The sequence below is a fragment of the Aspergillus sclerotioniger genome (assembly GCF_003184525.1).
Source record: "Aspergillus sclerotioniger CBS 115572 chromosome Unknown BO94scaffold_5, whole genome shotgun sequence".
Classification (NCBI taxonomy): domain Eukaryota; kingdom Fungi; phylum Ascomycota; class Eurotiomycetes; order Eurotiales; family Aspergillaceae; genus Aspergillus; species Aspergillus sclerotioniger.
In genome coordinates, this window is record NW_020290995.1 from 437,126 (window position 1) to 454,595 (window position 17,470).

General features: G+C 51.7%; 7 protein-coding genes across 7 annotated transcripts; 4 read left to right on the forward strand and 3 right to left on the reverse strand.

The window, feature by feature from the left end:
- The first annotated feature begins 16 nt into the window (after positions 1-16).
- argB (ornithine carbamoyltransferase) lies at positions 17-1,314 on the forward strand. The gene has a single exon (XM_025611023.1). It carries the CDS (start codon positions 61-63, stop codon positions 1,171-1,173), a length of 1,113 nt encoding a protein of 370 aa, XP_025470782.1. The 5' UTR covers positions 17-60; the 3' UTR covers positions 1,174-1,314.
- Positions 1,315-2,039: 725 nt separating this feature from the next.
- Positions 2,040-2,960, reverse strand: BO94DRAFT_458791 (sucrase/ferredoxin-like domain-containing protein; the record flags this gene model as incomplete). Its single annotated transcript, XM_025607812.1, has 2 exons — positions 2,040-2,714; positions 2,772-2,960. The coding sequence occupies 2 exons, from the start codon at positions 2,958-2,960 to the stop codon at positions 2,040-2,042; spliced, it is 864 nt and encodes a 287-aa protein (XP_025470783.1).
- A 773-nt stretch (positions 2,961-3,733) lies between these two features.
- BO94DRAFT_531991 (CAAX prenyl protease RCE1) lies at positions 3,734-5,613 on the reverse strand. The gene is made up of 4 exons (XM_025611024.1): positions 5,197-5,613; positions 5,105-5,145; positions 4,630-5,010; positions 3,734-4,574 (listed from the first exon to the last, which is right to left on the reverse strand). The coding sequence occupies exons 1-4, from the start codon at positions 5,249-5,251 to the stop codon at positions 4,053-4,055; spliced, it is 999 nt and encodes a 332-aa protein (XP_025470784.1). The 5' UTR covers positions 5,252-5,613; the 3' UTR covers positions 3,734-4,052.
- Positions 5,614-5,930: 317 nt separating this feature from the next.
- On the forward strand, positions 5,931-9,350 carry BO94DRAFT_458396 (ssDNA endodeoxyribonuclease RAD2; the record flags this gene model as incomplete). Its single annotated transcript, XM_025607789.1, has 1 exon — positions 5,931-9,350. The coding sequence occupies one exon, from the start codon at positions 5,931-5,933 to the stop codon at positions 9,348-9,350; it is 3,420 nt and encodes a 1,139-aa protein (XP_025470785.1).
- A 535-nt stretch (positions 9,351-9,885) lies between these two features.
- On the forward strand, positions 9,886-11,902 carry BO94DRAFT_582434 (flavin-containing monooxygenase; the record flags this gene model as incomplete). The annotated part of the gene is made up of 4 exons (XM_025615477.1): positions 9,886-10,179; positions 10,231-10,241; positions 10,290-10,542; positions 10,598-11,902. The coding sequence occupies 4 exons, from the start codon at positions 9,886-9,888 to the stop codon at positions 11,900-11,902; spliced, it is 1,863 nt and encodes a 620-aa protein (XP_025470786.1).
- A 521-nt stretch (positions 11,903-12,423) lies between these two features.
- On the reverse strand, positions 12,424-14,629 carry BO94DRAFT_317310 (Leucine Rich Repeat domain protein). The gene is made up of 6 exons (XM_025606875.1): positions 14,475-14,629; positions 14,270-14,410; positions 14,102-14,212; positions 13,924-14,048; positions 13,337-13,862; positions 12,424-13,285 (listed from the first exon to the last, which is right to left on the reverse strand). Exons 1-6 carry the CDS (start codon positions 14,574-14,576, stop codon positions 12,611-12,613), a joined length of 1,680 nt encoding a protein of 559 aa, XP_025470787.1. The 5' UTR covers positions 14,577-14,629; the 3' UTR covers positions 12,424-12,610.
- A 157-nt stretch (positions 14,630-14,786) lies between these two features.
- Positions 14,787-16,936, forward strand: BO94DRAFT_485677 (uncharacterized protein). The gene is made up of 3 exons (XM_025608986.1): positions 14,787-15,074; positions 15,128-15,208; positions 15,267-16,936. Exons 1-3 carry the CDS (start codon positions 14,895-14,897, stop codon positions 16,749-16,751), a joined length of 1,746 nt encoding a protein of 581 aa, XP_025470788.1. The 5' UTR covers positions 14,787-14,894; the 3' UTR covers positions 16,752-16,936.
- The last annotated feature ends 534 nt before the right edge of the window (positions 16,937-17,470 follow it).

The following is a 17,470-nucleotide window of genomic DNA, read 5'->3' on the forward strand; positions in this document are numbered from 1 at the left end:
ATACCTCCCCAATTCCATTCACTCATCACCATCCTCACTCCTCTCAATTCCCTCCCAACCATGCCATCTCCTCTCCGCATGGCCGCCGCCCGCTACGGGTCGGCCACCACCCGCCACGCCCTCCGCCGCTACACCACCCAAACCACAACCACCACCACGCCCATCTCCCCCTTCGCGCCTCGCCATCTCCTCTCCACAGCCGACCTAACCCCCACCGAATTCGCAACCCTCGTCCGCAACGCCTCCACCCACAAACATGCCCTCAAGTCCGGCTCCCCCCTCCCTCAATCCCTCCAAGGCTCACTGGCCGGCAAAACCGTCGCCCTGATGTTCAGCAAACGCAGCACCCGCACCCGCATCTCCACCGAAGGCGCCGTCGTCCAATTAGGCGGCCACCCCATGTTCCTCGGCAAAGACGACATCCAACTCGGCGTGAACGAATCCCTATACGATACCTCGGTTGTGGTCTCCTCCATGGTGGAGTGCATTGTTGCCCGGGTGGGAAAACACGCCGAGGTGGCGGATTTGGCCAAACATTCCACCGTCCCGGTGATTAATGCGCTATGTGATAGCTTTCATCCGTTGCAGGCGGTTGCGGACTTTCAGACGATTTATGAGCATTTTACTGGGGGTAAGGGAAGCAAGGATGGGAGTGGGTTGGGGATCGAGGGGTTGAAGGTTGCTTGGGTGGGAGATGCGAATAATGTGCTTTTTGATATGGCGATCAGTGCGGCGAAGATGGGGGTTGATGTGAATGTGGCTACGCCGAAGGGGTATGAGATCCCCCAGGAGATGTTGAGGATTATTGAGGCTGCTGGAGAGGGCGTTCAGAGGCCCGGGAAGTTGGTTCAGACGAATGTTCCTGAGGAGGCGGTTAAGGGCGCCGATGTGTTGGTTACGGATACGTGGGTGTCCATGGGACAGGAGGAGGAGACCGTCAAGAGGTTGAGGGATTTCGAAGGGTTTCAGATTACCCCTGAGTTGGCGAAACGGGGCGGTGCTAAGGAGGGTTGGAGATTCATGCATTGTCTTCCTAGGCATCCGGAGGAGGTTAGTGATGAGGTGTTTTATAGTCATCGGTCGTTGGTTTTCCCGGAGGCGGAGAATCGTCTGTGGGCGGCGCTTTCGGTCTTGGAGGGCTTTGTGGTTAATAAGGGGAAGATTGTTCGGTAGATTGATGAGGGATGGGATGGTCTTGTAGTATAGCATTATCTGTGTGTGTGTGTGATTAGCAATTGATCGATTGAAGGCTTGTATCGATAGCTCCCTCCCTGGGGTTCTTATATCATTTACATACTACCAAAATACCCCAACCCTCTACCTACTCTTCAACTTATCATTCATGAAACTCGGCTTATTAAACCACGACTATATCCATCCTCAATCCTCAGTCCCCAACACAGCAACACCCCTATAAACCCACAGGCCCATCATAACCTACCTACCTACTTACCTACCTAACCTACCATGAGCATCCTACACATCAACTTCGTCCCCATATTGCCATGCCATAAATTTAACTCATAATACTCAGTGGTAGTGGTAGTGATATCTCCACATTCGGCTTCCCGACCCCCGCACCCGAGATCCGATCCCGATGTGGAGATTCCGGGGTTGGGTTGTACGTAAGAATTACTCTATGTCTAATTACCTATATATCCTAGATATTATATCTCCTATCCTGGAGTCATGGACCGGTAGTCGTGTCGCTGGAAGCTACGAGACTTGTGAAATGTATGATCAGTTAAGATGATGTGAGTTGTGAGTGGGGTAACATGTGCTTAGTTAGAAAGAAGGCTGCTGCTGCTCTTTGTGTGGTGAGGCGAGGAGGGAAGGAAGGAGGGGGTTTCTGGATCTTTTGCAATAGGATGATTAGTTTGGTTGGTGGTGAGATGAGAAAGGTTCAGGGAAGTTGATTGATAGTGGTTGGTTGGGGGGAGGTCATCTTGAACTTTGGTTGGTGTTCAGGGAAGATCTTTCTATATAATAATACTGTACATCTATTTTAAAGCCCCCCAAATGAAGAAATTTGGGATGGTCTATAACCGCAATATCCCACCATCACGATCAATCCCACCCCGGAAATGATCCGTAATGATCCTGCCGCCCAAGATAGTCTCTTCCACGACCCCCTGTACATGCTTGGGCTCTGTACGTCCATACCAGATCCCCTTGCCGGCCAACGGATGCACGTTGGAAGAACCAGCTTCCTTCATGCCCGGGGGAATATATACAATCACATTGCCCGCGTACTTGTGTCCTCCGACATGGCTGATGAGTCCGATATGAGCATTTTCCGGACTATCGATGACACTGTTATCGCTACCCGCTGATGTATACCCCTTCGACAGCAAGACACGTTGGAATTCCTTCTCCAGGACCGGGGCCATTACGCCACATCGCATGTCACGCCCACCGTGGCCGCAGATCAACACGACGGGGGAATGTTGGAGGTCGACTGCATCTGGAAACTCGGAGGCAAGGCCATCTTCACGGGTTTTCCCACCATGTCTTGATTCGATGGGGAGAAGGAATGCGCGGACGAAGGTGGAGACGTCGGTCTTGACGTCAGTGGATTCGGGAAGGGTGACGGGGATGAAGGGGAAGTATTTGAAGCTGGGAAAGAGAAAAGCGGAGGCGGTTTGAGAGGTAGCTGTGGAGGTCGATGAGGAGGGTAGGAAGGAGGAGTTGGTGACTAGGATGTTGTTGAAAGGCTAGCAGCGATGTCAGGTGTCAGTGGCTTGTTTGTGGCGGAGTGAAACGGCACATACGTCGGCGTATTTTCCCCCACGGCCAAGGAGGCGCTTCAACCCTCGGACTAGCTCGCCCCAATTCGTATCCTGGCCGTCTTCCTCTATGCGACTTGTCCAGTCTGGTTGGCCGGTGCAGACGAGAAGCTGTTGCGCGTACGCCGCCATCGTTCCGTTCAGCGGCTGATCATAGTCGATGGGTGCGGGCATCGACGGGGTCGAGGGACATGAGCAGCTGGGCTCGGGGCATGTTTTGGTAACGGGGAACGGCGGAGGGATATCCAGAGGAATGCGCGCAGGCTGTGGGCGGAGGGAGGTAGTTGAGAGAAAGCGAGTCGCGGTTGTCGCGGCGGAGGTGCTGGGCCGTGAGATCGGTGGCAGGCATTGCACCGATGCTGCGCGCATTATTTTTTGTCGGCCGGTCATTTCCACAGATCTCCAACAATGCCAATATCTAAAGAAACGAATTCAGTGGAAAAGAGGTGGCTCCGTGGGGAAGAGCTCAATTTAAAAGCATGGATGATGAAAAGAGTAACCCCGAGGCCGCGGAGGATTCGGGCGGTCGGAGATAGCGGACTTCTGCCTCATAATCCGGCGGTGGTGATTGGACAATGCCACAGTATCAACCATGCACGTCATTGACCTTTCAGAGCGTCATAATCTCAGTATGGTATTTCGAGAGAAGTTAGATAGGCTTCGCTTTGCTTTGAATTTGTTGTAAGCGTATCGAAGCCGGAAATTGGACTATGAAACACATTGATGAAATCGTCTACGGGATTATATCCTACCGCTACCCAGCTGAAGCACTTCAAAATGCCATTGACTGCCGGCCATTTCCAGTTGTCTCCTGCGAGAAGTCATGACTGGTATGGGCATAGAAAATCAGACATGTCCATATTGTCACTCAACTAGCGTTAGCACTGAGCTGTGAGTGTAATTATGTAGAGATGCGGCAAGGAGTGATGTCTCTGATCAATCCAAGGTGCGACTGTTCGAAATAGCCGAAATATTATATTATTTCCTGGGTAACTGCTGAGTCCTAGCTCGACAGAATAGGAACCAGAACTGTCATAGAAGCAGATGTAGTTCCGCGCAAATTATGCCCCCTGCCAATAGCAAAATATGAAATAAAGCAATAATGAAGAAAAGACACAAAGGTGCCATCATTAGGTAATCGCAATCTCGCTTGGGTACCATAGCAGCAGACATATTCATGAAACAAAAGGTCATGTAAAGGTGAACATCAGACATAGAAAATATCGATTATGCGTCCGCTGGATGCTGTCCTAGACCTTGCCATGTTTATTTGGAAGGCCCGGAAAAGCTGGCCAACGCGTTGAATGAGTCTGTCAAAGGCCATAGCCCATAATAAAAGCCAACTGCCCCTCCAACAAGAAGAGCATAGTATGCGACGGTCCAGCTGAGTCCAAGCGGACCGTATGCCACGTCGGTGTTTTCTTTCCCTTTGACTAGCGGAGGCCCCAATGGCACGCCAGCTTCCACTCTTCCCCATAGCCGGGGCAGTCCGCACCAGTTGCAGAAGGTATGAGCGAGGATAACTGCCAGGAGAGAGCCGGTACGAAGATACACAAATGTGGCATACCAGCCGAAAATGGTAGTGTAGCCAAACTGGAAGACAGAACGTAGTAACGCTGCAACAATCGAAGTATCAGGATGAGTGAGGCGGAACTCATAGAAATGGTGCACATGAGCAATTCCGAAATAGAGAGGAGCCACGAAGACAATACGACCCGGATCGACCTTGGCGAGGAGGTGAAGAGGGATGATAGCGGAGCGGAACATAACCTCCTCAGTGATTGGACCCTGCATCACACAATTAATCCAAAGGCCAGGCATTGTCATCGCAGGTTAAACTTACAGCGACATAGTTTCTCCATCCAATCCAGCTGCGGAGTGCTGCGGTGACTCGATTTCCCCGAACCCATTCTCTCCACTCCCCCTCCGCAACACCACGTTCAAATAGTGGACCGGCGAACAGGATGGCCGTCAGGAGCAAGCTGCGGAAAATATCCACGAGGCTAATAGGCCACCAGCCCAGGAAGCGGAGGGCGTCGGAAATGGAAGCATTGTCTTTAGCGGTGAGGAGCCATAGGACAGCCAAGCTGCTAATGATGCATGACATGGTCACGGCTCGAATCCGGGCCCGAATCACCGACGGCGCATCTCTACTGAGGGTAGGGGATGGCCGGGTCGTTGGGTTTACATAGAAGGGAACCACATAGATCAGGGTTAGAAGAACCTAGAAGTCGAATTAGACATTGTTTGTAAGCCACGATATTGAATTAGAAGCCAGATGGGCCAATCGATGGCAGCCAATGGTCGGAAATGCATACCGAGAAAAATGCAGCCGTCTGCGCTGAAATGGCGGGTTCATCTAAAGAGAGATTAGACAGAGAAGAGATGACTTCACAGCCACTGGAACTACCGTAGTTCTTTGCAACCAGAGTCCTGAAACGAGCCAGGAGACCGATGGGAGCCATATCTGTTCAAATGCTGAGAATGCAAGATGCCGGCGAGCACTCGCTGTGACCGATCCGAAATGTGGGAAAACAAAAGCGGCTTCAACCACAAAGGCAAAAAATCATGTCAGGAGAAGCTGCGAGACGATGTTGATTATAATCCACCCAAGAACAATAGGCGATGAGCGCCCGGCGACGTTAACGCGGTGTTGGACAAAGAAAGCGAGGAGAACACGAGGTCGGCTGTGAATGCCGAGTTTTACAGGCATCTAGGCATTCAGGCAACGCCGGGATGCCTGTCACACAATGCCCAGAGGCCTGCAAATACCGCCACCCAGCAGCATTTCAAGCCCCTCACTCACTCAGGCTGCCATAGACTCAATGCAAAGACAGCATCAACAATAACAAAGCCAGTACGACCTATTTCCATGTCGCAATGAGCGGTTTCATTCAGTCACGTGGGGCATAGTACCAGTCACATGCGATGATGTCACCTGACAGCCCGATAAGGTTAAAGTAGGACAGCTGACACACGTGATATCGCGCCGCTCGCGTCGACAAGGTGGCGACGTCCCATTTTCTTGCATCGCGTTGGCATCGGAATTTGTGACCCTCTCCACCCATGATCTAGTAATTTACATATGATACGTGTGCAACCTGCCGTCGATCAAGGCCATTAGTCTGGAACTGCCAGAGCAGCATGGGTGTCCATGGGCTCTGGACGGTCGTACAGCCTTGTGCACGACCGATTAAGTTGGAAGCTCTCAATAAAAAGCGTCTGGCAGTGGATGCTTCGATATGGATATACCAATTTCTGAAAGCCGTACGCGATAAAGAAGGCAATGCGCTCCGAAACTCTCATATTGTTGGCTTCTTCCGTCGGATCTGCAAGCTCCTCTACTTCGGAATCAAGCCAGTCTTTGTGTTTGATGGTGGCGCACCAGTGCTCAAACGTCAAACTATAGCAAACAGAAAGAAGAGACGAGAGTGCCGACGAGATGATGCAGTACGGACCGCGGGGAAGCTGCTGGCGGTACAGCTGCAAAGGACTGCCGAAGAAGAGGCAGCTAACCGTCGAAGGGGTAGGATCGAGGAAGAGGTGGTCCCGGATAATCCTGTCTATGTCAATGATGTGTTCATGACCGAGAATGAAAAGCTCCAAACTCGGTCATTCAAAAAGAAGGATGCTTACCATCTACCTGATATGCAAGCCTCTCTGGAAGAGATGGGGGCACCCAATGATCCCCGTATCATGTCTCACGAAGACTTGGAGGAATACGCGAGACAGTTTCATCAAGGAGAAGATATCAATCTTTACGACTTCTCGAAGATCGATTTCGACAGCCCGTTCTTCGTTAGTCTTCCTGCAACGGACCGGTACAATATTCTTAATGCAGCCCGACTTAGAAGTCGTCTGCGGATGGGCTACTCAAAAGAGCAACTGGACACCATGTTCCCGGATAGAATGGCCTTCTCGAAGTTCCAGATAGAGCGAGTCAAGGAGCGAAATGATTTGACCCAACGCTTGATGAACATAAATGGTATGAATGGTGAGGATGCCATGTACGAATCCGGTCAGCGTATTGCCGGAGAACGCGGAAGAGAGTATGTTCTTGTCAAGGACGATACTATAGAAGGGGGCTGGGTTCTTGGTGTTGTGGGGAACAAGGAAGGCCACGAAGACAAACCTATTGACGTTGATCAGTACGGTCAGCAGAAGGTATTTGTTGAGAAGGAAGATCTATCTGATGACGATGACGGAGGGTTTGAAGATGTGCCTATTGAGGGTCTGAATCGGCTTCCTAAGCTTTCTTTCCTTCGGGAAGGTGTTCTTGATGAGTCAATGAGAAGCCAGATGCGACATAGGATGGGTAGAGGAAGCTCCGGGGAAGTTGATCAAGGAAGTATCGGACTGCAGCACGCCAATGATGATTCCCTCTTTGTCGAAGGTGATCAACACGGTTTCTCATGGAAGCATAACCACCATGAAAACGATGATCTGTTCAACGGCAGCGAGGATGACGAAGATGGGGCGCTTCAGCGAGCAATAGCGATGTCCCTGGAAAGCGGAACCCTCACCAATGATGATGATTTACCTGAGATCTCACTCAACCGAAATCATGCCCCCCAACCCACGCATGAGGCGAGCCCAAATTTTGCCGACCAGAGTGATGATGAGGAAATGGACTTTGCAGCCGCCTTGGCACAGTCCAAGAGAATAGCAAAAGTGCCGTCGAAGGCGGCAGGTAATCCTTTTGATGGTCCATTGCCCTTTGAGTCGCTCAGGTTTGGGAAGCCATCCAATAAAGAAAAGCAAGAGGGACAAGACGTCGGCACAGGTCCGTCTGAGAAGGAGCCTACGGACGTAACCAAGGATAGCCAGATACTACCGCCGTGGTTCTCGGGGCCAATTCAGAGTGCCAATGGCGCTGAATTCATTGCCGATGAGGTCGACGATCATGCAGTGAAAAAGCGGGCTAAAGCCACCCCTACACCGGACCATGTCTTTGTCAATGATGAAGATGCACATGATGTTGATGTTGCGGAGACGCCATTAGACTCGAAAGAGGTTATTGATTTGGAATCAACGCCGGAACGAGCGGCAGGCAAAGATCAGTATATCCAAGCCTCATACGAAGCCAGCCCCATCAAAGAGGCTACGCCCGTCGTAGCAAATGCGCCAGAATCTGAGAATACTGAAGCTTCGGCAATTCCTAAGGAAGATGTCATCCAAGAGGAAAAATACCAAGACTCCATGATGGGGGACACCACTTCTCACGTTGATGCCCAAGCAGACATGACACAATTTGAAGCGTCTCCCTCCCCCGAGTTTGAGGACGTCGCATTACAGCCAGAAATCATACCCGTGGAAGAACCGCCAGCAGCAGATGAAGTGGATTTGCCAGAGGAACTTTTCGACCAAGAGGGATTTTCAGACCCCGAAGACGAGGATCTAATTCAACAGCTTGCGGCTGAAGGCGAAGAACATGTTCGCTTCACAGCGATTCTAAACTCGGCATCTCATGTTGAGACACCATTTGACTACGAACAAGAGTTGAAACAACTACGTTCTCAGCAAAAGAAAGACCGCAGAGATGCAGACGAAGTGTCCCAGGTCATGATCACTGAATGCCAGCAACTGCTGACGCTATTTGGTCTCCCATATGTCACAGCACCCATGGAGGCCGAAGCACAGTGTGCAGAATTGGTGTCACTGGGCCTTGTGGATGGTATCATTACTGATGATAGTGACATTTTTCTGTTCGGAGGCACACGGGTGTACAAAAACATGTTCAACCAAAGCAAGTTCGTTGAATGCTACCTGACTACGGACCTTGAGAAAGAATATTCTCTTTTCCGTACCAAGCTCATCAGACTTGCCCACCTCTTGGGAAGCGATTATACGGAAGGGATACCCGGAATCGGACCGGTGACTGCCTTGGAGGTCCTCACTGAATTCGCGACCCTGGAAGAATTCCGTGACTGGTGGACCCAAGTGCAAACGAGTCTCAATATGGCTGATGACACTCATGCAGCCTTCTACAAGAAGTTTAAGAAGCACGCAGCGAAGATCTTCTTGCCACCGTCTTTTCCGGACCCTCGGGTCGATGTCGCATATCTGGAGCCTGAGGTGGATTCGGACCCATCCCCCTTCCAATGGGGCGTGCCCGACTTGCACGGTCTACGTAACTACCTCATGTCAACTATCGGCTGGAGCCAGGAACGTACCGATGAAGTCCTTGTACCTGTTATTCGCGACATGAATCGCAGAGAGCAGGAGGGTACTCAGTCAAACATCACCAGCTTTTTCAGTGGGCCGCTAGGAGCGGGTGCCTTTGCACCTCGTGTTCGCAGTGGAGGCCAGACAAGGATGGAGAAGGCATTTAGTCGACTCCGGCAGCAAGCTGGGCCTGTGGAACAGCCAGATTCACCCGATGTAGAGGGCAATCCTGTCGCAGTCAGTGCTTTGGAAAATGAAGCGCCGCTAAAAAACTCATCGGGCAAGGATACGGGCACGAAACGAGGGCGTCGTGGACCACGGAATGCAAAGGATGGAGTTGATGGCGCCGGAGACAATACTGCAAGCAACAAGAAAAGGCGGACCCGCCGAGGTGCGTAGTAGATAGATTGCGACAGCGTCGATCAGCATCACCGAAGCTTGATGGCCTTGCTGCCTGGGTGCCTGATGTTGTGTTGCCTGGACCGGCATTGTGTTAATGCGACCGGCCGGGTGTTGCCGTTTCGGGCGAGAGAGTTGGCAGATCTTCGGCCGTGAGGGGCATTCCAATCCCATCCATGGATGCACCCGCTATCAACAATGCCTTGGGTTTGGCAGGTCTTGCGATCATTGGCTTTGCTTATTATTGTGTACAAGAGATAAGCCCCCCCTCTCTATCTCGTCGCATCATTGCCGTCCGCAATGGTGTGATCTCGGCACCTCTTCAAGTTCCGTGGTCGGTTCTCAGGGCCACTCGTGAGGTCAGATATGGTGCAGATGGCGTGCATGCGGGCGGATGAGGGGTTAGACTTCGCCAAGTGTCAGGGACATCCTCAATCGTGCATCCCCCTCCACCAAATGTCCCCTTAAAAAGAGACGTGCCTGCCCCCGTTGCCTCCAACCATATGATATGTCCATAGAGCAAAGTGAATCAGCCATGGCAGCAGTGAAAGGACCTCAACTCATACAAAGTGATATTGTCTCCTTAAATGACCGTGAGCACCACCCCACGGTGTCTCTTGAGTCGCTCATCAATGAGACGTCATTGGCCGAGAAAACAAACGAGAAAGTCCGTCCAGCTTTCGAGATTGAAGAACATCCAATCGACCAGGTCCGTCCGATTAAAGTCGGTGTGATTGGAGCTGGTCTGGCCGGCATTACAGCAGGGATCTTGCTCCCAGCAAAACTGCCGGGTCTGGACCTGCGCATCTATGAGAAGAACTCCGACGTGGTATGTAATTGCTAGAGGATAAGGGCTATCAATTGCTAATATGAAACACAGGGAGGCACCTGGTAAGCCCATTACAGCCGTTCCTTGCGATCCCTGTTGCTGATCAACAGGTTTGAAAATACCTACCCCGGGGTCCGATGCGATATTCCTGCGCATGTCTATCAGTCCGGTTTCTCACCAAACACACAATGGACCGAAGAGTTTGCACAAGGGCACGAAATCCGCGAGTATTGGCAAGGTCTGGCGCGCAAATATGATGTTCACAAATACCTTCGACTACAACAGAAAGTCGAACAGGCTGTGTGGCTGCCCGAACTGGGTAAATGGCGTGTCACTCTGGAGGATCTAGGAGAGTCCAAACGGGTATGGCCTACTATTATCTCCAGGACTGTATGGAATGATAGCTAACGAATTAAAGCAATATGAGGAAGATCTCGACGTGGTCATCAATGCCATCGGCCACTTCAACGCCTGGCAGCTGCCCGACTACCCTGGGATAGATCAGTTCTCAGGTCCCCTTTTCCATTCCTCCAACTGGAATCACAACGTCGACCTAAGCGGCAAGCGCATTGCGCTAATCGGCAATGGGGCGTCTGGATTGCAGGTTCTGCCCTCAATCCAGCCAATTGCCCAGCACGTGGATCATTATGCGCGAAACAAGACCTGGATCGCCGACTCTTTTGGCACTTCTGGGGTGCGTCGACTCGAACCAAACCTATTCTCTGCCGACCAGCTCGAATCCTTCCGCGACCCTGATGCTTATCTCGCGTACCGCAAGAGCGTAGAGACAGGATACTTCTCTCGATTTGGCGCCATCTTCAAAGACTCTCCTGAAAATCGCAGTCTGCGCGAGAAGTGGACCGAATTAATGAAATCAAGAGTCGGCGAGGACCACGAACTAGCCGATAAGCTCATCCCAGACTTTCCTCCCAACTGTCGCCGTGCCACCCCAGGTCCGGGCTATCTCGAAGCCCTGACCAAAGATAACGTCAACTACATCCAAACTCCGATCCAGCGGTTCACCCCAACCGGCATCATAACCACAGATGGCATCGAACGGCCCGTCGACATCGTCATCTGCTCCACAGGAGCCAACGTGGACCACGCCCCACCCTTCTCCGTGATCGCCGATGGAATCGATCTCAAAAAGGCCTGGAAACACGACGGCCTCTACGGATTCCCCTACAACTACCTCGGCGTCGCCACCCCCGGATTCCCCAACCTCCTCTGGATCGGAGGCCCCCATTCCACCGGCCACGGCGGCAGCGTGCCCAACAGCCTGGAAAATCAAATCACATACATATCCAAGATTCTGCGGAAAATCCGCAGCCAGGGCATCAAATCCATAGCCCCCTCCAAACAAGCAGCAGATGACTTTGTCGAATACTGTGAAAAATTCTACCCGCGTACCGTCTGGACAGCGAATGACGATTCCACCCCGGGTAACAAAAACTGCCGGTCATGGTACAACGGCGGTCGTCCTGGTGGAAAAGTACATGGGTTATTCCCTGGTAGTGCTGCTACGTTGAACTACTTGAGACGAGACCCCCGATGGGAAGACTGGGATTATACCTATGTCAACCCGAGTGGAAACCGGTTCGCGTACTTTGGAAATGGGTGGACGACGAGAGAAACGCAGCCGGGTGCGGATCTGACGCCGCATTTGAAACGTCCTGATACTATTGATTTGAGGAGTTATTTGGAGGGGTGGTGGGATGTATAGAGTTCTTCTCTAAGAGTTAGTGTGAATATAGGAGGGATTACTCACTGTGTTGTGTTTATCTAGAATATACGCATATACCGAAGTTCGATATCTAGATTTACATCTGCGAATATAAAGGACGACTACTACTAGTCACTACTAGCTAATTAATAGAGTAATTTGGAATCAGATGAATGTGTCATTAAGAGATGCCAACAATCATAGACCTATGCCGTCATCTTATGATAATAAGAATACAGCATTGGATCATTTATCCCCAACGAAGCCTCATAACGCGCCCTGCAGTTTTCTCTCCGATAAAATATTCCAATATCCCTTTAGACAAAAAGGGTAGGTAAATGAACATTCCATGACGATAACTAGCACAGCACATCCGTGTTGCGAGAACCCTGGGTTGCAGGTATCAAAGGAGCCATGGGTGATTGAGGCGATGCACGCTAGTGTATGTTACCTGAAATGCAGATTTTTTCTGTTTTTTTCTCTTCCTCTTTCGTCATAGTCTACCAGAAAAGTCAAATGTAGATAAAGTAGGTGGAAGTCATGCCCGAGGGATAAAAGTTTTATGTGAGGTATTTTGCCTGGTGGCGAGGATAGCTCGATAGTGTTCCATTCTTTGGGATCCAAGGGAAATATAAGAAAAAGAAATATTAAGCGCATACCCATGCATGCCAGCACGCTTTGGGCAAGGTTTAGGGTACAGGATGTAAATCATCGGATGACTTTGAGTCCGTGGGACCGAGCGTAGGTAATCGCTTCCAGCGGGACATTATCGCAGTTTCGGACGTAAAGATGTTCGATTTGAGGGAGGTCGCTGTCAGATGAACGAGCGTCTGCAAGCATTTTGAGTGAACGACCTGTAACGTCGGTGCCGGAGATGTCCAAGGCTGTTAGGTTTGACATGCTCTCCACAAAGGATTTTACGGTCGTGTCGTTGAGGCCTGGAAGCTGGGAGACGCCGAGCTCGGTCAGGTTGATTGAATTCTCTACCAAAACAAAATGGAGTTTTTCGGGCATGAGTGCTGGACAACGGTCAAGCATGAGGCTTCGTAAGGGGGCTTTCGCATCGACTATAATGCTATGCAGCGTGTAAAATGTGACCCAAAGAAGATCGCGAAACCTGAGAGTATGGAGGTTAGGGAGGTGAGGGGGGTACTCTCCGTGAAAGGGAAATTCGTTCCCAGTCGGAGCGGCACCGGCGTGGATACTGAGATGTTCGAGGCTTGGAGGTAAGCTGAATAAGCCAATGTACACCCCCTTTAGATCGAGTCTGCGTAGTCGGGGGAATTGTATCGGGTCGAAGGAGAGGTAATATGGTGCCCAGACCCTGGGATACGAGTCCAGTCGTATCTCCTCAAGATTGGGCATCGAACAAGACATTCCTTCCTACAGAGAACCGATTAGTACAAGTATAAGAGACATGCACAAGCCACGTACCGAAGCCGGAGGAATATACAAAGCCGCTACGCGACCCGGCGGCGGAATAGATGCCTCAGTCAAGAGGGCGATACTCCGCAAATTGGGAAGATGTGATGGCCATTGCACTTTAGATTCAGCTGAAGGCTGCGCATTTTGAATCTCAATTCGTTCAAGTTGAGGTAAGCTTGTCAAAAACTTGGCGATGTATTCCTGAGCCACTGGTGTCTGTTTCCCAATAACCAGGGATTTCAGCTGTGTCGAGCCTCGGAACATATCATAGAGCCCGGCGGGTTGATTGATAGGATCGCGGATCTCCAGATGCTCCAGTTTCGGACATCTGCCCAGATACTCGAGAACCTTATCTTGAAAAGGGGTTGAGATATTGGTCATGACGGCGTGGGTTAGCATGGCGCGCGACCGTTGAACAAAGGCCCGGAATGAGCGCCATTGGACCTTGCGTCGGGCTTCAGTGAAATCTAGCTGCATCCAGAGATCTGGTTGTGAGAGCATGCGCTGCCATCCCTTCGAGACTCGGAGAAGGACCCTAATCACTCTAATTGTTAGACGCTTATTCCCACAACCGCCCGGGTTGGAGGCACACTCACGCCAGCTGTCTGAAAGTGAAATGCTGCAACACCATCATCGCCAATTCCAGAGGTAACACAGCGAAGGGATCGAGGCGCTTCACTGACGCTCGGTCTCTCACTTTGCAGAACATTTGTAGAACAGTCTAAGGCGGTTAGCGCCTTTTGAGTCAATTCACTCCAGCTGCAAGGCACTAACCTTACGACGGGGGTTCTCCATTGGCAATTTATTCAGACCCCATCCATAAGCCTTCTGAGCTCTTTTGTAATCCCCAGTTAGAAGCAATGTCTGACCGTATCGCAAAACGCCCTGACGCTCAATTAGCCTACGGAAAACTCAATCGACCACGATACCGGTGCAATCTACCCGTCCATCTAGATCTTTTTCATCTCGCTTGATCATCTGTCGCGAATCCGTGAGAGCACGGTCATACTGCTTGAGTTTGATGTACGTTGCGACTCGATTGTCGAGGATGCCCATGACATCGGCGCCTTTACAATGGAGAGCCTGTGGGCCAAGCCAAAGTCTTAGTAGCGTTTCCTTATCGGACGCGGTGGACCGGGCGACGTACCTCAGTAAACGCAGAGAGAGCGTCTTGGTAGTTGCCCTGTCTGAAGAGCAGCTGACCCCGCTGCTGCAGGGAGTCGCCTTCACCACGGATCACCCGCGCCATGATGGAGAAACGACGTCAATCACGAGGATGAGGCCGAGCAGAGGCAGATGAGGACGCGCGAGACGCGTGCGATAAGAAAAAGTGATTGATTGATTGATAGAATGAAGGCCGGCGAGGCGGGCTGACATAAGGCAAGTGTGGGGCGGGTGGCGGTCACCCGAAGAACCCCGGCTGTTTATGTTCTGCCTCTTTGGGAATCCCGACCCCCGTCGAAAAATAATCACACTTCTCCCGACAATTGAAAACCCCCCCGCGACACTCAACGACAGCCCCTCTCACGATAGAGAGGTCGGTGCCAGTGGAGCTTGCAGGCAAGCCATGGAGCCACAGAATTTGGAGGCAGCATCCACCTACATCAACAATGTCTTGCTGGCCAGGGGGCTGCTGAAAAGCGGCCGCCCCATTGAATTCGCCAACCCCGAGGATGAAGACGGCGGTTCGGCGGCCACAATGGGGCGCATCATCAACTTGGTCAATGATCTGGTGCTGCGCAGAGATGTACGGGCTAGGGATTCCTATAGCACAGGACGCACTGGCTGACAGCGACGCAGCGTGAAGCCGAACACCGAGAAAACCTCGCGACCACGATTCGGACCCTACGTGTAGAAGAATCACAGAAGACAGCTGAGCTGGTACGGCAGCGGAGCTAGAATGGTTTGCGACAAAGCGGGGGCTAATAAATGGATATAGGAGAAAGTGAAAACAAAGGCATCCGAATTGACTCGCTCGCTGGCTCTCGCCGAGGCGCAAGAACGAGCCTTGAAATCGAACGTTTCCAGCGCCGACGCGACCATCCGAGGATTGAAAGAGCAAGTGCAGCGCATGAAAACCACCATGCAACAAGTCCGAGCCCAATGCGCCAACGACATCCGCAAGCGCGACCTGGAAATGCAGAAGCTGAAATCGCACCTGGCGGAACGCCAGCGCGGAAGGCGGGAGGGCTTGGCCATGACCACTATCAATATCAATCCAGCAGCCACCCAATCATCCCGATCAAGGCTCGCGGCGGGTGGAGAGGGAATCAACGACCCAGGATACAGCTTGAAACAAGAGACAAACGACTTCCTCACCGAACTTTGTCAGACCCTTAGCGATGAGAACGACACTCTGATCTCACTGGCGCGAAACACCGTCGAAACCTTGAAAGACCTCCAGGGATTGTCGCAGGCTGAAGAGGACGATAAGTACTCGACAGGGGCGGCAAGCGTCGGGCCCAGCCGATCCGTACAAGGCTCGGTTACAGCACTCCCAACCTCCTGCGACGAGCTATCTACTCAGATGGACCATGTACTCGAGCACCTTCGGACCTTACTCACTAATCCGTCATTCGTACCGCTAGAGGAGGTGGAGATGCGGGACGAGGAAATTAAGCGACTGCGCGAAGGGTGGGAAAAGATGGAAGGCCGATGGAGCCAAGCCGTCACCATGATGGACGGGTGGCATAAACGTATAGCCGATGGAGGCCACTCGGTCCAGGCAGAAGAGCTCCGAAGAGGGATGGATCTAGACCTACATTTGGATATTGCTACGGCCCTATCCAAGGACGGAGAGCGGGAACCCACTATCCAGTCGCCCATTTTCGAGGACCAGCAAGCCGAAGAGGAAGAGGAAAAAGCGGCCGCAAAGATCACCACCGAAGATACCCGCCGGTCTCCAAGTCCCAAAAAGGCGCCACGGTCAACCAGGGAAACCAGAAGCAAGAGACTCAGCCAGGCTCTGAAAGAGCGCAGTGACAATATCATGACTGGGCGCTCGCCTCGGAAGGTCTCATTCACTACGGGCTTACAAGACTCGCCGTGTGTCTCTAGCGGCACCGACGAGACACTACAGGTAAAAGCACACCAGTCGGAAGCAGTGACACGTAGGTCATCCAGGAGAAAGCCCGAGTCCAAGTTTCTCTCCCGGCCAGGGGGCAGTGGTCGAAGCCCCCAGCCGAAAGAGTCTCGCCTGGCCACTGCTGCGCCGGTATCAACTAGCCAGGCTCGCTTAAGCGTTCCGCAGAAGCTGGCCGCTGTCGAGAGTGAGGCCCGGGCTGCGGAACAAGCTCGCAAGGAAAGCGAAAGCAGGAAACGTGGGCGGGCTCTCAAGGGATCCAGCAAAGGGCACCGTGACCGCCGCCGCAGTACACTGACCAGCGACGAGCTGGGAGAGCTGATGGGAATGCCCGCCAAGTGATGTTTTGTTCCATGATGATAGATGTTCCTGGGAGACAAGCTTCTTCGATACCCCCCCTCGTTCAATGTCTGAGTATATACCATGCCTGTTTTACTTGCATTCCTACCTTGGAGATGACACAATCATGACTTGCCTCTTTTTCCTTTCTTTTTCTCTCTCCCTCTCTCCTTTTCTCTCCCTCTTTCTCCCTATATGGTTATTAGCAACCCCGTCTTGGTAATAGTAATGTATTTTATGACGTAAACTGTCAAAAACTCGCCATTTCGACCATCGTCACCGTGCCGTTTAGGTCCAGGGGTCCTGTATCGGACTTTTTGGCAATGGTGGACTGTATAAATAACTGTCGGTGGCTGCCTGGTTTTCCGCCCTGGATCCATGAATCCATCCAAGCGGACCACCTAACCGAGCGTCCGGCTAGCCAAACCACGCTTTATAGACAGTCATGTATGCAGTCAACCCAAGGCCCCAACCCTCCAATAGCGATGCTAGGTCCGTAGCACTGCCCGTCTCTGACGTTCTGAACGGTCATTTTTTGAAGTCACTGAGGCCTATAACCATCGCCAATACCTCATAATGAGGGTATGGGGCTGGAATCTTTTATATATAGCGACGGCTCGTCTCCCAACAATTTATTTTTACGCCGATTCATTGTTCGAACCTGATTGAACTTTTTCTGCCTCTCGAGGTTTGTGTCCTGATCGCCATATCGATCTTTGCTT

Excerpts from the sequence above, each read along its gene's own strand:
- argB (XM_025611023.1), top strand. The coding sequence starts at position 61 with ATGCCATCTCCTCTCCGCATGGCCGCCGCCCGCTACGGGTCGGCCACC.
- BO94DRAFT_531991 (XM_025611024.1), bottom strand. The coding sequence starts at position 5,251 with ATGGCTCCCATCGGTCTCCTGGCTCGTTTCAGGACTCTGGTTGCAAAG. Across the intron at positions 5,146-5,196 it reads TCTGGTTGCAAAGAACTACG|ATGAACCCGCCATTTCAGCG; the intron begins GTAGTTCCAGTG and ends ATCTCTCTTTAG. Across the intron at positions 5,011-5,104 it reads AGACGGCTGCATTTTTCTCG|GTTCTTCTAACCCTGATCTA; the intron begins GTATGCATTTCC and ends TTCGACTTCTAG.
- BO94DRAFT_317310 (XM_025606875.1), bottom strand. The coding sequence starts at position 14,576 with ATGGCGCGGGTGATCCGTGGTGAAGGCGACTCCCTGCAGCAGCGGGGT. Across the intron at positions 14,213-14,269 it reads AAAAAGATCTAGATGGACGG|GGCGTTTTGCGATACGGTCA; the intron begins GTAGATTGCACC and ends ATTGAGCGTCAG. Across the intron at positions 13,286-13,336 it reads TGTATATTCCTCCGGCTTCG|GAAGGAATGTCTTGTTCGAT; the intron begins GTACGTGGCTTG and ends GGTTCTCTGTAG.
- BO94DRAFT_485677 (XM_025608986.1), top strand. The coding sequence starts at position 14,895 with ATGGAGCCACAGAATTTGGAGGCAGCATCCACCTACATCAACAATGTC. Across the intron at positions 15,075-15,127 it reads ATCTGGTGCTGCGCAGAGAT|CGTGAAGCCGAACACCGAGA; the intron begins GTACGGGCTAGG and ends ACAGCGACGCAG. Across the intron at positions 15,209-15,266 it reads CACAGAAGACAGCTGAGCTG|GAGAAAGTGAAAACAAAGGC; the intron begins GTACGGCAGCGG and ends AAATGGATATAG.